Source organism: Heloderma suspectum, chromosome 12, assembly GCF_057233095.1.
Source record: "Heloderma suspectum isolate Gila_16-S chromosome 12, 16-S_ref, whole genome shotgun sequence".
Classification (NCBI taxonomy): domain Eukaryota; kingdom Metazoa; phylum Chordata; class Lepidosauria; order Squamata; family Helodermatidae; genus Heloderma; species Heloderma suspectum.
The window spans coordinates 32471894-32486146 of NC_139469.1; the positions used below are offsets into that span (position 1 = coordinate 32471894).

General features: G+C 46.0%; 1 protein-coding gene across 13 annotated transcripts in view; it reads left to right on the forward strand.

The window, feature by feature from the left end:
• Positions 1 to 14253, forward strand: part of LOC146336770 (lipase maturation factor 1-like) — a 294331-nt gene that overhangs the window by 224996 nt on the left and 55082 nt on the right. The window contains exon 4 of one of the 13 annotated variants that reach the window (XM_084818940.1): positions 11511 to 11605. The exons of the other annotated variants lie outside the window; for them this stretch is intronic. Coding sequence (XP_084675066.1) covers positions 11546 to 11605 — 60 coding nt within the window. The 5' untranslated portion in view covers positions 11511 to 11545. The remainder of the gene's footprint in view (positions 1 to 11510; positions 11606 to 14253) is intronic. 13 annotated transcript variants of the gene reach the window in all.

The following is a 14253-nucleotide window of genomic DNA, read 5'->3' on the forward strand; positions in this document are numbered from 1 at the left end:
TTTGTGGTGCAGTTCTCCGTACTAAAAACTACATACAAAAATACGTATATTAGGGAAAAGTGCACACACAAAAATATGTGTATTAGTGAAAGAAACATACAAAAAGCATTCTGTAAGGGGAAGCTGCTTACCAAAAACACATATATTAAGCAAAAATGCATATATTAGATGGGAGAAATGCATACAAAAATGCATATGAATTTCTAAAAAATAAATGAATCAGAAACTGATGCAGAAACAGGGCAGAAAGAACTGGAGGCTGGAAAAACAAGAGAGAGAAATTGAAAGTGAGAGATTTGCTCATCCATAGGTGTAATGGATGTTTCAAAGGGCCCACAAGGAAGATGGTTGGAAGCAGGGAGCTTAATCTCCAAGTAAGATTTTATCTTGAAAGGCCAGTATATAAGTGAATGAAATAAATAGGTACAAACTAACTCAGGGTTCCCAAATGATTGTGTTGCAAGAGGATTTTTTGGCTGCCAACGTACAGGCAGGGACATTGTCCTAAGGGAGGCATGAAAGATGGACAGGGGTTCCCTGGTGTAGTTTGTGACACCTGTGATACAGGCGCAGGGGAATCCCAGGAACATCAGCATTGCTTGTCCTGACTAGGGATGTTGCGAGAGTCTGCGGGGGGGGGGGGTTGTGTGGAATGCAATGGACTCCCCCTCGCCTGCCCTCAGACCCCGCTCACCGAACTGTGGGGTGGTCACAGCCCCGCTTGGTGAGTGCCCTGCAGCTGCCCTGTCCTACGAGCGGAAAGGGCCCATTTATGCAACATTACAGGTGTGAATGGAGCATTCACCTGTAACGTTGCGTAAATGGGCCCTTTAATGGCTGCCAATTATGCATTAGCTACACAGAAGCACCCAAGCCACCACTGTGGTGCATAATGGCAGCTCACTAGGAGGACGGGTCGCCCTGCGACTTTGTCAGTCCCTCACTGGGCCGTGGAGAAGCTCCCGGTTTCAATCCCTAGTCCTGACTGGCTGATACATGGGGAGGGCAGGACAGAGACAATGACAAAGGCCTGTAATGGCAAAGACCATGTCTGTAGAGCAGATCAAGACAATATTGATATGTTTGAATGTGAGAGTCAGGTGTGACTGTGATTTTCATGCAGAAGTCTGGGAGCCACGGGGAAGTACCTTTCATACTGTATATGAAAGGGCAGGGGTGGAAATGAGCTGTTCTTCTCCATCTCATATGAAGCCATTGCTGTGCCTGTCGGTTGCCTTTTCCACTGTGGGTGAAGTGCAGATCGTGTTCAATATCTGTGCATTAGATCATCCTTTCCCAACCTGGTGCCCTCCAGACATTTGGTCTACGAGTCCCAGCATTCCTGGCCATTGGCCTCGATGGCTGGAGCTAATGGGAGTTGAAGTCCAAAACAGCTGGAGGACAGCCAGCTGGGGAAGACCACCTTAGATGTTGTCATAATGCATTTCTTTGAAGATTGACTCATTTGTAAGGTAGACTTGCCGAGGCTGGATCAAAATATTGTCTACCTATATTTCCAAAAACTTAATGCTTTCTTTTATAAATTCTTTGGGGGTTCCTTTCCACCGAGAATACCTTTGACAAGGATGTAGCTTCCAATTAAAGAAGGTGGGTTCAGCTTTCTGGATCTTGCTACAATACCATCGGGCCCATTTGCTGACCACCTGTACTAAATTTTGGTCATTTCCACTCAGATTTGGTTTTCCACCTTAGTCGGTTTGGGGATCTTCCTGTCTGGAGCGTCTCTCCAAATGGATGGCATTAGGTTCTCAGCATATTAAGGCAGATAGAGCTCCTCCCACAGTCTTGGCGGCTAGAGATACGTGGCATATAATGTCACATCGGTTACAGTTTGACCAATTTTCCCATGCCAAATTTACTTTATGTGGAAATCCAGATCTAAGAACAGGAAAGAAAATGTTTCTGTGGCGGACCTGGACAGATAAAATTATCTTTACCTTAGATCAATTGATGGGTGTTGATGATGAGTGTTTTCCATTTTCAACTTTGTCAGATAAATTTCATTTGCCTGCTACAGCTGAATGGCAGTATTTGCAATTGAAACATTTGTTAGTAGCTAGATTCAGTTCTGCTGCTTTTACTGCCTCAGAGTCTCCTTTGCTATTGGAAACATTTATTGAAGCTGACCAGGTATATTGACCCACGATTCATGTTTATAAATACTTATCAATGAATAAATATGATACATGGGGTCTACAGCAGGAATGGAACAGGGAATTGGTATGCCCTATTTTGCCTAAGCAGTGGACCGCCATTTTGGTGTCTGTATCTGATATCTCTATGGTCCTCCGGTTACATCTTATTCAGCAAAAACTTTTGTTTCGGGTCTATTGAATGCCACAACGTCTCTTTAACAAAGGTTTGTCAAACCTGACTAATTGTTGGCGGTGTAATGCAGTTAATGCTTCTTTTATTCATATGTTTTGGAAATGCTCAATAGTTGCCTCCTTTGGGGAGGAAGTTATCATACGGATAAACTTTGTATTGGAAAGCTCTTTAGTATTTACTGATGTACATGTTCTCTTAAACTACTTACCTACTTTTTGGTCAGCGTAAATGGATTTTTTGTGCCCTCTTGGCTGCTAAAAGACTGATACTACAATTTTGTTGTTCAGTCGTTAAGTCGTGTCCGACTCTTCGTGACCCCATGGACCACAGCACGCCAGGCCTTCCTGTCCTGCGCTCTCTCCCAGAGTGTGCTCAAGTCCATATTCATTGCATCGGTGATGCTATCTAGCCATCTCATCCTCTGCCGTCCCCTTCTCCTTTTGCCTTCCATCTTTCCCAGCATCAGGGTCTTTTCCAGGGAGTTTTCTCTTCGCATTAGGTGGCCAAAATATTGGAGCTTCAGCTTCATTATCTGTCCTTCCAATGAGCAGTCAGGGTTTATTTCCTTTAGGATTGACTGATTTGACCTCCTTGCAGTCCAGGGGACTCGTAAGAGTCTTCTCCAGCACCAGATACTACAATACTGGAAGGATAAAAGCTCACTGCCTATAATGCAGTGGATTGAAGACTTAACAACACTAGCAACATTTGAAAGGGGTATATAGGCATCACTTGTGAATGGACTTATATTTGGATATCTGGTCCGCTTTTACTGAAGTTTATGTGCAATCTATTATTTTTTCCTTTTTTTCTTCCTAGAATGTTGTAATATTTGAAACTGAGGACTTTAGAGTATATTGTTGTATTTTCAATTTTTTGGTTTTGTTATGTTTTTGTTTGTTTTGTTGAAACTCATGATAACAAATTGATTAAAATATATACATTGCCCACCTATGAGGCAAAAACCCTAAACTGGTTTAGCACTTCCTGGTTTGGGTTTGGATAAGTGATGCAATCAAAGCTCAGAATTGGGGAGTTTGGAGTACAGTTTTTCCCAGTTTAAAACTTTTGGGTGAATTACTAGCCAAGCCCAAATCTCTCCCTCTCTCTCCCTCTCTCTTCCTCCCTCCCTGTCCCTCTCCCTACCCCCCGCCCGTGGCTCAGCTTATAATTAGTTTGGCCCCACCAGCCAAACTAATTATAAGCTGGCATTAGAGTCACACCTTCTAAACGTTACCTGACAGTGGTAATTGGAAGAGGTGTGGCCATGAGCTTCTCTAGGCAACAGTAGCATTGTAGGTTCCAGAACTCCTGGAAAATGTAGTTTCCCAGGGCTTCCAGGTGCTTTCTAAGGAGGAAGCCTGGCAATTGACATTTCCCAGGGCTGCTGAGTCTTTACTAAGGACTAAGGAGCCTGGTAAACTGCAGTGCCCAAGCATCTTGGTGAGACTGGAGCACTGTTGCTGCTGCATCCCTTCTCATTCACACTACCTATTGGGGAAGGGGGAACAGCCAAAAGGGAAGCACATGTGGGTTGGGTTGGGGAGGCCTCCAGGTCTTACTGAGTTCCCAGCGACATCACTGGGAGCACAAATCAACCTGCAGCTCAGAATCAACCAGAGCTTAAAATGAGCTAATGCAAGCCCAGTCTGAAAGGAGCTCATTTTAGACAAGGGAAGGTCACTCACCACTAGTTTGGATTCAGATTTTTCACTCTCACAAAGCAGCTATCTGGGTCTCCTGTTGCAAGGCCTGTACTAACCCACTCGTGCCCTGCCTCCCAAACTAATAACATGTCGCATTTCTTTACCAGTTTGGGGTGTTCAAAGCACTTTACTTCTGTCCATATTACACAAGAAATGATTTTTTTTTAAGGGAAAAAGAATTAAGGATGGAAAAACCAGGGATGCTTGAGCTTGCTGCAGTTCTCAAACTTCACTTTGGTTCAGTTCGCTCCCATTCTCGTTTGTGACCCATTTTTCGTTTGTTCAAATGAGAAAAGTGCACAATTTTAAAAGTTGTGCATTTTTCAAGTGCACATTTTGCAATGCAAAGGCAACTTCAGGAATTTACAAACATTTTTGGAGAACTTGCACTCCCACTTGCATTCAGGGTTGCGAACAGGGCATTTTCAAGTGATTTGTAAACTAGAACAAAATTCTCGTACATCCCTAGAAAGAATTCTTGGGATGTATGCCTTGGTAGGACAAAGTTCAAAAAGAACCAGCTCTTGTGTTGAACTCCATGTTTATAGCCAGCCTTAAAGCCCCACCTGTGATCCCCACATGCATCCTACACAAAGCTGCAGTGAATTAAAAATGCTGCAGGGAATTTTACAGAAAACACATCCTCTTCCTTCTTGGCTAACCTCACAACATCTGGACTCTGTCTCTCATGGGCCACCAATTGTTCTGCCCTGTGAGTATTATTTCATCTTTTCTTCACATGATCCCATCGCATGTCTTCTCTCCTTTTATTTGTTCGTGCTGGCTTGGGAGGGCAATGTGGCTGGGGGCAAGGGGAGGTGGCAGAAATGCAAAACAAACAACAGTAAGGAAAACCAGGAGAAGTTAGAAAAAAATCAGGAAAAGTTGGCACCATGCTAAAGTACACTTGCAGATAACTTCTGAGTTACCTGGACTATACGTTCCTAAACACACAGTTGAACTATGGAATTTGCTGTCACACAATGTAGTGATGGCCACCAACTTGGACAGATTTAAAGGGGGAGTAGACAAATTCTTTGAAGATAAGGCTATCAATGGCTTCTTCTCATGGCTATATATTCCCTCCAGTATCGGAGGCAGCATGACTCTGTAGGCCATTTGCTAGGGAAGATATGTGCATGGAAACCCTGCATTTGGGGCTGTTGTCATCGCCTAGGGCTCTTTGGCCTAGTTTATTCTTGAACCTCCGCACTTAATTCAGCCGGGACCCTAGCCAAGTAGCAATCCTGTCAAAGGGGCCTAGCTGCAACTATTCCTAACCCAAGTCAGCTTGGGCTCCTGAGCATGGAGATCTCACTTTTGAGATTTGTCTCTATTTTTGCCTGGAGCACTGCCTGTGACTCCCCTTGAATTGTGAACCATAGCCTGGTTTTGAATCTTGTATTCTGAGCATGGATCTCTGAGCGCATTGAACTCCTAATGGTGTTCTCGGAGTTAGATCTCTGACTATGACTGTGTATTTGCTTCTGGAATGCTCCTGAACTTAAGTTATCTCCCAAATTAACTGATGTGTAACTTCTCAGATTAAGTGATGTGACTTCGGAAGTGAGATCTGTGTCACCTGTTTTGCCTTTGAATGAAGCTAAGTCACTGAATCTATATCTCTATGATCTTGTCCTATGGTGAGGACGCTGGGCACACTCAGACAATACGAGTGAGAGGGTGCTGCTGTCCTACTGCTTGTTGGCTTCCATAGGCATCTGATTTGCCACTGTGGAAACAGAATGCTTTACAAGATAAGCCTCTGGTCTGATCCAGCATGGCTCTTCTTAGTAAAAAGTTATGTTTGGCCCTGTAGAAGGCTTTTGTACAGAGACTGGAATGGGGCAAGGATCTGTGGAGCGGTACTAGAGGACAGAAGTTTATTAGCCACGACAGCTCAATCAGATTGCCATTTTCAGAGGCCATCTTCTGAATACCAGTTGCTGCGGTCATCACTTATGTCTTGTTGGGCAGTTTCCCAGAGGGATTGGGTTGGCCGCTGTTGGAAACAGCATGATGAACTAGATCAACCTTGGCCCAATCCAGCACAGTGTTCCTTACCTGATTTGCCCAGGAAAAGCTGAAGTCCCAACCACTGGAATCAGAGCTAAAGAGCTTTTTCAGAGTTTTTCACGATGCAATTCCTTGCATTGTGAAAAACACAAAGGGTTTGTGTTTTTTTACTTTGGTGGGGGGCTGGAGTCTGTGAATCTCAAAAGCCAGATTGATGCTGGCATGGTGAGCATAAGGATGTCAGTCTGGAGGCACTGTGACTTGACTGCATTCTCTGTCCCGGTTCAAAGCCACACAGAGCTCTGGATCTCAGCCCTGTGCTGGAAATCTATGCCTTACCAAGGCACCCTGCGGCTGTGACTTGTGGAAGGCTTGATTATTACAGATCTGGTCCTGGAACCAAAAGAGGTTGGACATTCTTTGGAGTGCATGGTTTTACGCACCCTGTGAGCTGGCTGCTTTCCAAAATGCACATGTTTTGGAGTTTGAGAACTAAGGATAAGCTGGTTCAACTGGACAAGTTGCTATCCCACATGCAGATGGCCTGTTTTCTCTTTTCCAAGAAAAAGGAGGGTGGCGTGGAAACATTTTGGGGACTCAAGGCAAGCACGGAAGCCAACAACAGGGCAAGACCATTTCAGGGCTTATCTTAAATGGATCTTAGAAATGTTGTGTTGTGTCATACTCCATCCCTCCCAGCTACAAAATGTTGTGCCCTCCAGTCCCAGAGAGTGATGAGTAGCTGCTAAGCATAGTGTGAAAAAGCCTGGTGGCATTAACTGCAAGAGAAGGAGGTAGCAAGGTTTCTTGATCCTCCATTCCTCTTGCCAAAGCGATGCTGGAGGCTGAAGACAGACAGAATATAACAAGGGAACTTGTAGCGCTGTCCGTGCACAGACCGCGCCCTTGTCACATGATCGTCGGTCTCTAGAAGCCAGCAAACCCAGCGCCAGTACGCCCCTCCCTGCTCACTGCCCTGCCTGCTGGCTGCTCCCAGAACTGGTTCTCTTCTTCCAACAGAGAAACAAAGCACCTTGCAGCTGAAGTGAAGATGGAGAGGCAAGAATAACAGGACAGCATTTGGTTCACTGGTGTGCGACAGACAGACCCCAGTGTCGAGGGAGAGCCGACAGTGTGTCCACAGCGCGACAACATTCCTTTTCCCCTGACGTTGGTTTACAGTCGCAGTTCCATAACAGGCCACCATTTTACAGACATGACATGACATGAGTAGGAATCCTGACAGTCTTCCGCAGGACTGAAGGTCTGTAGCTCAATGGTGGAGCACACAATGGTGCTCCAAACAGCTCAGTGGTGGAGCACACAATGGTGCTCCAAACAGCTCAATGGTGGAGCACACAATGCTGCTCCAAACAGCTCAATGGTGGAGCACACAATGGTGCTCCAAACAGCTCAATGGTGGAGCACACAATGGTGCTCCAAACAGCTCAGTGGTGGAGCACACACAAAACACCTGCTTTGTGTGTGGAAAGTCCCAGGATCAGTCCCTGGCATCTTCCGTAGAAAAGCTCAGATCTCGGGTGAGGCGAAAGGCCCTGCTTGGGACAGCCTTTGCCAGTCGGTCAGTGTACGGAGCACTGAACCAGATGGATGGGTGGCCTGACTGTGTATAAGGCAGCTTCCTGTGTCCCAGTGAGGCAGCCAGTGTGATTGCAGCAATGGTGGAAGCAGATGAGGAGAGGGGAAAGGAACGGAAGAGAGTGCCAGACCGTAAGAGGAGCTGTGCTGCATTGCACTAAAGACCTGTCTAGTCCAGCATTCAGTTCCCACGGTGGCCAACCAGATCCTTTTGGGACGTCTGTATGGATTCCAGCAGATGCGAGGCATGGAGGTGACAATGCTAAAGGAGGAGGAGGAGGAAGCAGCCCAGCCAGATTCCGTCACAAAGGAAACCAAAGACAAGGGAGAAGAGCCACAGGAAGGCTTGTTAGAGGATGTTTGGTAAGGTGAGAGCAGACCCCTGTCAAATTTCCCTTGAGAAATGCTCAGTTGATTGTGCTTTGCCCTCAAGGACTAGCTGATGAACATTAGAAGAAGCTTCTTAATGGTAAGAGCAGTTTGTCAATGGAACAGTTATCTAGGAAATGTTTGGTTCTCCCTCCATGGAGGTCGTCAAACAGAGGAGGCACAGCCATCTGTTGGGCTTACTCTGGATTTCCTGCATCAAACAGGGAGTTGGACTAGATGCAGGGGTGGGTAGAAGGAACAATGTTTTGTATTTCAGCTCCCAGAAGTCCCAGCCAACATGGCCAGTTGTCAGAAATGCAAGGAGCTGAAGTCCAAAACATCTCAAAAGCATTAAGCAGGGGGTTGGACTCGATGGCCTTGTAGGCCCCTTCCAACCCTACTGTCAGGGTGGAAACTGAGCCCATAGAGCCCCAGAGCAGTTCTGATTCTGAGGAGGAACAGCAACCCGTGGGAGAGGAGCTGGCTCATCTCTCACAAGCACAGCAGCTAGCAGAGATTCCTCCTGCCAGCATTCCTGGGAGAGATAGTGACCCTGGCAGTGAGACAGCACTGGAGGGGGGCTTGCTGGACGCTTAGCGCAGACGCAGGGAGCGGTGACAGATGGAGGGCGCCGAAAGGAGGTGCTCCGCTCGTTTGGCACTCAAACAACGGCCACATCCCGAGGACCCAAGGGAAAGAGGGGGGATCTCTCCATAGCCCATAAGTTCAGGGTCTTCCTGTGGTTCCCCTTCAAACGGGGACCAACTGCCTTACCTGGAGTTTAGGCTACTCTGCTGTCTTTCCCCAGTGCTGTTCCTTGCTTAGTTGCTAGTGATTAGTATCTGAAAGAGTCATAAAGGAATAAAGCCTCGGAAAGAATCCTCGTCGTCTTTGTCCTGAGTGGCTATTGGAGGGGACTGCAAGAGGCAGATAGGGCGCTACTGACACCTACTATTCTATGATCTGGAGATCACTTTCTGCCCACCCCAGGACTAGATGGCTTTAAAGGTCCCCTCCAACACTATGATTATATGACCACATTTTGGATGGAGAAAGAATATTCCCCTAGGTCAGGCAGATACCGTCCTCTGTAGGAAACATTGCCTTTAGCATATACCATGGTTCACTTAATGGAATCCTCTGGAATTTTTCTGTAGACACCTTTGTTGGTGCATTGTGCTTATCCATGCTCTCTGCTTATATAGCTTTCATTGCTCTTGAATTCAGTGAGTTGATGGGAGTGTGCATACATGGGTGTGGTCACTGCTGCCTTACAGATAGGCAGGTTCGACTTGATGAACCCCTGGGTTTCTTCTAACCCTGGAATTCTGTAGACTGGGGATGGGGAACCTCTTCCATCCCAAGGGCCAAATTCAATTTTGGAGGACTCCTGGAGGCCACATTCCAGTGGTGGGTGTGGCCAAAGGTAGAAGAGATGGGGCCAGAAATTCAAATGAATACCAGCATATTGTAGTTTAATGCCAGTAACTAAACCTTGGGAAAGGTTTTTCAGCCTAGTAAAATGCACAAACGCAAACAAACCACCAAACAATTGGTGGCTGGGGGGAAAGGGGTGGGGAATCCCAGGAAGCCCAGGGGTGCAGATTGAGACCCCAGGCCTGAGGTTCCCCACCCCGCTGTAGACACATCACACCCACAGGTGATGTCTTGTGAGAACACAAGACAGAGAAGCAAACCCAGTCTCAAGACATGACAGGAGTCACTACGGGATATATGTTTAGTGTCTTCGACACCTGGACATCACTCAAATCTGAGGGTTCTGTCCATTCTGTAGCTCTTTTCCAACTGTCCCAAAGAGCTGTTTCAATTGCAAGAGGAACACGGACGCCTCCTGGCTTGTTTCCTGCCCTCAAATCAGTGCAATATTGCTCCAAAGGGGCCCAGTTGAACGTGGGCCACCTTGGCCTCGCCTCCTGTCCCTTTGGCACTTCTGCATAAATATATTGGTTTTGCAGAATTCTCCAGAGTTCCTTTTAGCTGTCAAAGCAATTTGTGCTGCACAATTGTATGGAAACCGCACAAAACAATGTGTGTCCCATGTACTTAATATGAAGAATCTGAGGGGAGAGCAGAGAGCCAAGGTCTTCCAGCAGAGGATGTTTTCCCTTGATGTCTCCCGAATCTGCCACACCTGGATGTCATTGGATGTCTTGTTTAAAAAGAACATGTTGCAAACGATTCTTATGTGTCAGATGAATGCACTGATTAAACGTATTTGTACCTGCCCATTGTATATGAACCAGTTACCAACGGGAGCTTCCTTTCTAGGGCTTATAGGTGGGGGTTGCATGATTTTCCTCAGGACCATGGCAGGAGCGGAGGCGGCTAGACCTCCCCTATCCTCATGCTGTAGTACCCACAGCACTCAGGGTGGCCTGTGCCAGCTATTAATTTTAAAACAAAGACAAGAACACTGACATTCCCACTGTTGGGTTTAGCAGTGTCTCTAATTTGATGAGATGCCATTTCTAACAGAGAAGTTCCACAAGACCTACTATGGACCAGGAATGTAGCTTCTACATTCTGCGTATTTCTAAACATAGGAATTTGCTTTACCTTAAGGCAGGCCATTGGTCCATCTAGACAAGTAACATGTCCTCTGATTGGCAGCTGCTCTTCAGGGTCTGAGGTGAAACAAAGGTATTTCCCAGCACCTGCTACCTGAGTTTTTTTAAACTGGAGAAGTCAAGGATTAAATCTGGGACCTTCTGATGGCCAAGAATTTGCTCTACCGTTGAGCTGTGTCCCCAGTATTTTGAATCATAGGAAACTGCCTTAGATCAAACATGTGGTCCATTGGCAGAGTTTTTCCAGAGTCTTAGGCAGAAAGGGCTTTCCCAAAACTGTCCACTTGATCCTTTTAACTGGAGATGCCAGGGTTTGAACCCGGGACCATCTGCTTGCAAAGCAGGTTCTCTGCCATTGAGCAATGGCCTCTCCCCTTGACTGTTTTCCCATGACTAGCGGGAGCAGAATAAGCCTTATGCCAAACAAGAAAACGTTTGCAGATTTGCTTAATTTTCTGTAATTTACTCTTTGGTGAGTTGGAGGGGGATGTTTTTTAATCACAGGATATATGCAACCCTGCCAAGCGTTTTTTTTTTTTTTTCCTTTTAGCCAATCTTGCAAAGGCCTCATTGATTAATGTATAAATTTGAATTGTGAATTCTGTAATGTATTAGTGGGAAATTGGGGGAAAGGACTGTTCCAATGGGGGAAAGCAGGTCATCCCAGATTTTGAAAATGACATAACCTTGGCTTATCAAGGCACTGCACAGCCAGTCCAAGTTAAATGTTGCCCTGCCCATGTTGCTAAGAGCTTGGAGTTATTTGAAATCACATTTGAATAAGTAGCTGCAGAAGTGGTGGATCAGATGAATTGTTTCTCTTTTCCAGCCATGTATTGTCCATGTATTATATTATTTCTTTAACTCTCTCCCCTACATGTAGATATAAAGGACAAACTTTAAAAGGCCAATGAAGTCATGAGCTTGAATCTAAATCACTATGGGTGTGCAAAAAAAGAATGCTTTGCACAGAATCTCGTGAGTATCTGAAGTGAAATGAGTGTCACAATAAGGATGTGCGACGTTTAGTTCATCCAGTCAAAGTTTGTTCAATTTCCCTCAGATGCCCTTGTATATTTCTCCTCAGGAGAATTCCCCAAATTTGTTGTGAGGCTTGCTTTGGGTGAAACTTTGGTGGCAACTCTATAAATAAAACTCCATTTCTGGACTGGAATATGAATCCCAATTGCTCAGATGGTGGCTTGCTCTGTAACTGGCAATACCAAAGAACTTGGATAAGAACCATTCATGGGTTGGGATGACCTCCAAGTCTTCCAGTTTTTCCATATTCTATCCTGTCTTTGATTAAAAGCTAATCAAGAATCCGCTTTAGTTCCACCCGAGTAAAATTGCTTCCCCAACCTTTGGCCCAGATATGGTCACAGTTTTGCCGACATTTGCAGGAGAACAAATACTAAGTGCAGTGCTACACACACTTAACCTGAAAGTAAGTTTCACTTATTTCTGAGTAAACATGTACGATCAGGCTGTAAAAGAACTTCTCAGATGCCAACTTTAATGTTGTCTGAGAAACTTGCTTTGTACTCTTTATGTATAAATCACCTTTATTTTACATCCTAAAAAAATTAGACTGACAGATCTATAGTTCATCTGAGGGCCAGCTAAAGCCCAGAGCTGTCCCACATAGCAAAACATTGTTTTTCAGAGGATTGCCACAAGACTTCACTTAAGAAGTGAGCATCAACCAATGCCAATCTGGGGAAAGGTTTTGAATTTTCCAGAAATATGCGGTGTGGCTGGCCAGGCATGAAAGGATGTCCTTATAATTAAAGAAGGGAGAGGGGGAGGGGGGAAAAGATTACACCAAAACAAGGAAATTCTTGGTATCACCAAATAAAAATCTTCAAAAAGATTTCCAATGTTCCCCCAAAATTGGGGTCTTCCCCTTCTACCACCACCATCCCAAAAGCCACATCATCATCATCTAGATTTCTATACTGCTTACCCTATTTAAAAACATCTCTGGTACCTTTAAACCAGTGGCAGCTGGTGACTCCATTCCAGAGGGGCTGTGTTTCTATTGTGGATTTTAGTTACAACCAGCCAAACCTCTAAAGGTGTTATCCAAGGTGCTGAACCCACTTGGGGGATAAGGTTCAGCACCTTGGATAGCACCGTCAGAGGTTTGGCTGGTGGCAACTAAAACCCAGAATGGAATCACCGCCCCTCCAGAACCGGAGTCACCAGCCACCACTGCTTTCGACATGTGACATAAATGTTTGAAAGAACTATTCACAACAGAAGATGAGATTACTATATTTACCAATACCTTTTGAAGACAAAAGAGCATTGGTATAGTTGGGGCAATTCAAATTTAACATTTATCGCACTGATGTCCCTTGGCCTGCTTGCATGGTGTCAGGGTGGAAACTGAGCCCATAGAGCCCCAGAGCAGTTCTGATTCTGAGGAGGAACAGCAATCCATGGGAGAGGAGCTCGCTCATCTCTCACAAGCACAGCAGCTAGCAGAGATTCCTCCTGCCAGCATTCCTGGGAGAGATAGTGACCCTGGCAGTGAGAGAGCGCTGGAGGAGGGCTTGCTGGACGCTCGGCACAGACGCAGGGAGCGACGACAGATGGAGGGCACAGAAAGGAGGCGCTCCGCTCATTTGGCGCTCAAACAACGGTCACGTCCCGAGGACCCAAGGGAAAGAGGGAGAATCTCTCCCTAGCCCATAAGTTCAGGGTCTTCCCGTGGTTCTCCTTCAAACGGGGACCAACTTCCTTACCTGGAGCTAGGGCTACTCTGCTATCTTTCCCCAGTGCTGTTCCTTGCTTAGTCGCTAGTGATTAGTATCTGAAAGAGTCATAAAGGAATAAAGTCTCAGAAAGAATCCTCGTCTGTGTCCTGAGTTGGCTATTGGTGTGGACTGCAAGAGGCAGCTAGGGCACTTCTGACACATGGGCACCGTGGATCTTCCATCTAGCCCAATCCCAGTCATTGTGAGGGGTGGGATATATATGGAGGGAGGGGCTTGTCTATTGCCAGGAGAGCTGGTTAACATTGGAACTAAATTTGCTTCCTGCCCTTCGGAGCCTGACTGGCTGTGAGTTCCGCTTTCCCTATTTGCATGGCCCCGCATCTTCATCCGCAGGGCCCATCCTGCATTTTTCCCTAGTCACGTGCATGCGTGAGAAGAGTGGTGGGAACTGCCTTTTACATATACAGACACCCAAACCTGACTTTTGCAAGCTTGATTCCTGCAGTCAAAAAATGAAATATTTCAGAGCAGGTGCAAGGGATGGGGAAGGCCATTACAAGGCTGAGCTACAAACCTGGACATTCCCCATTCAGATATTGCCTCCGGCCTGAGGTCACTTTGCGCCCTTGAGCAAGCCACAACCTCTCAGCCCCTCCACCCCGATATTGGGGTATACCATACATACCATACATGGTTATTGTAGACCTTACAAAAAGATAACGAATGTGAAGTATCTTAACCACCCAAAAACACTATGTAACCCCCCCCCCACCAGTATAATCAGGTTTCCTAGGAAGATCATAGCACTCCCATTTTCCACCATTTGATCTTGGTCCAGTTTACATTGCTCATTCCAAATGGGAGAAGGTGATCCCTTCCGAGAAACTAGAGCCGGCCTTCCCC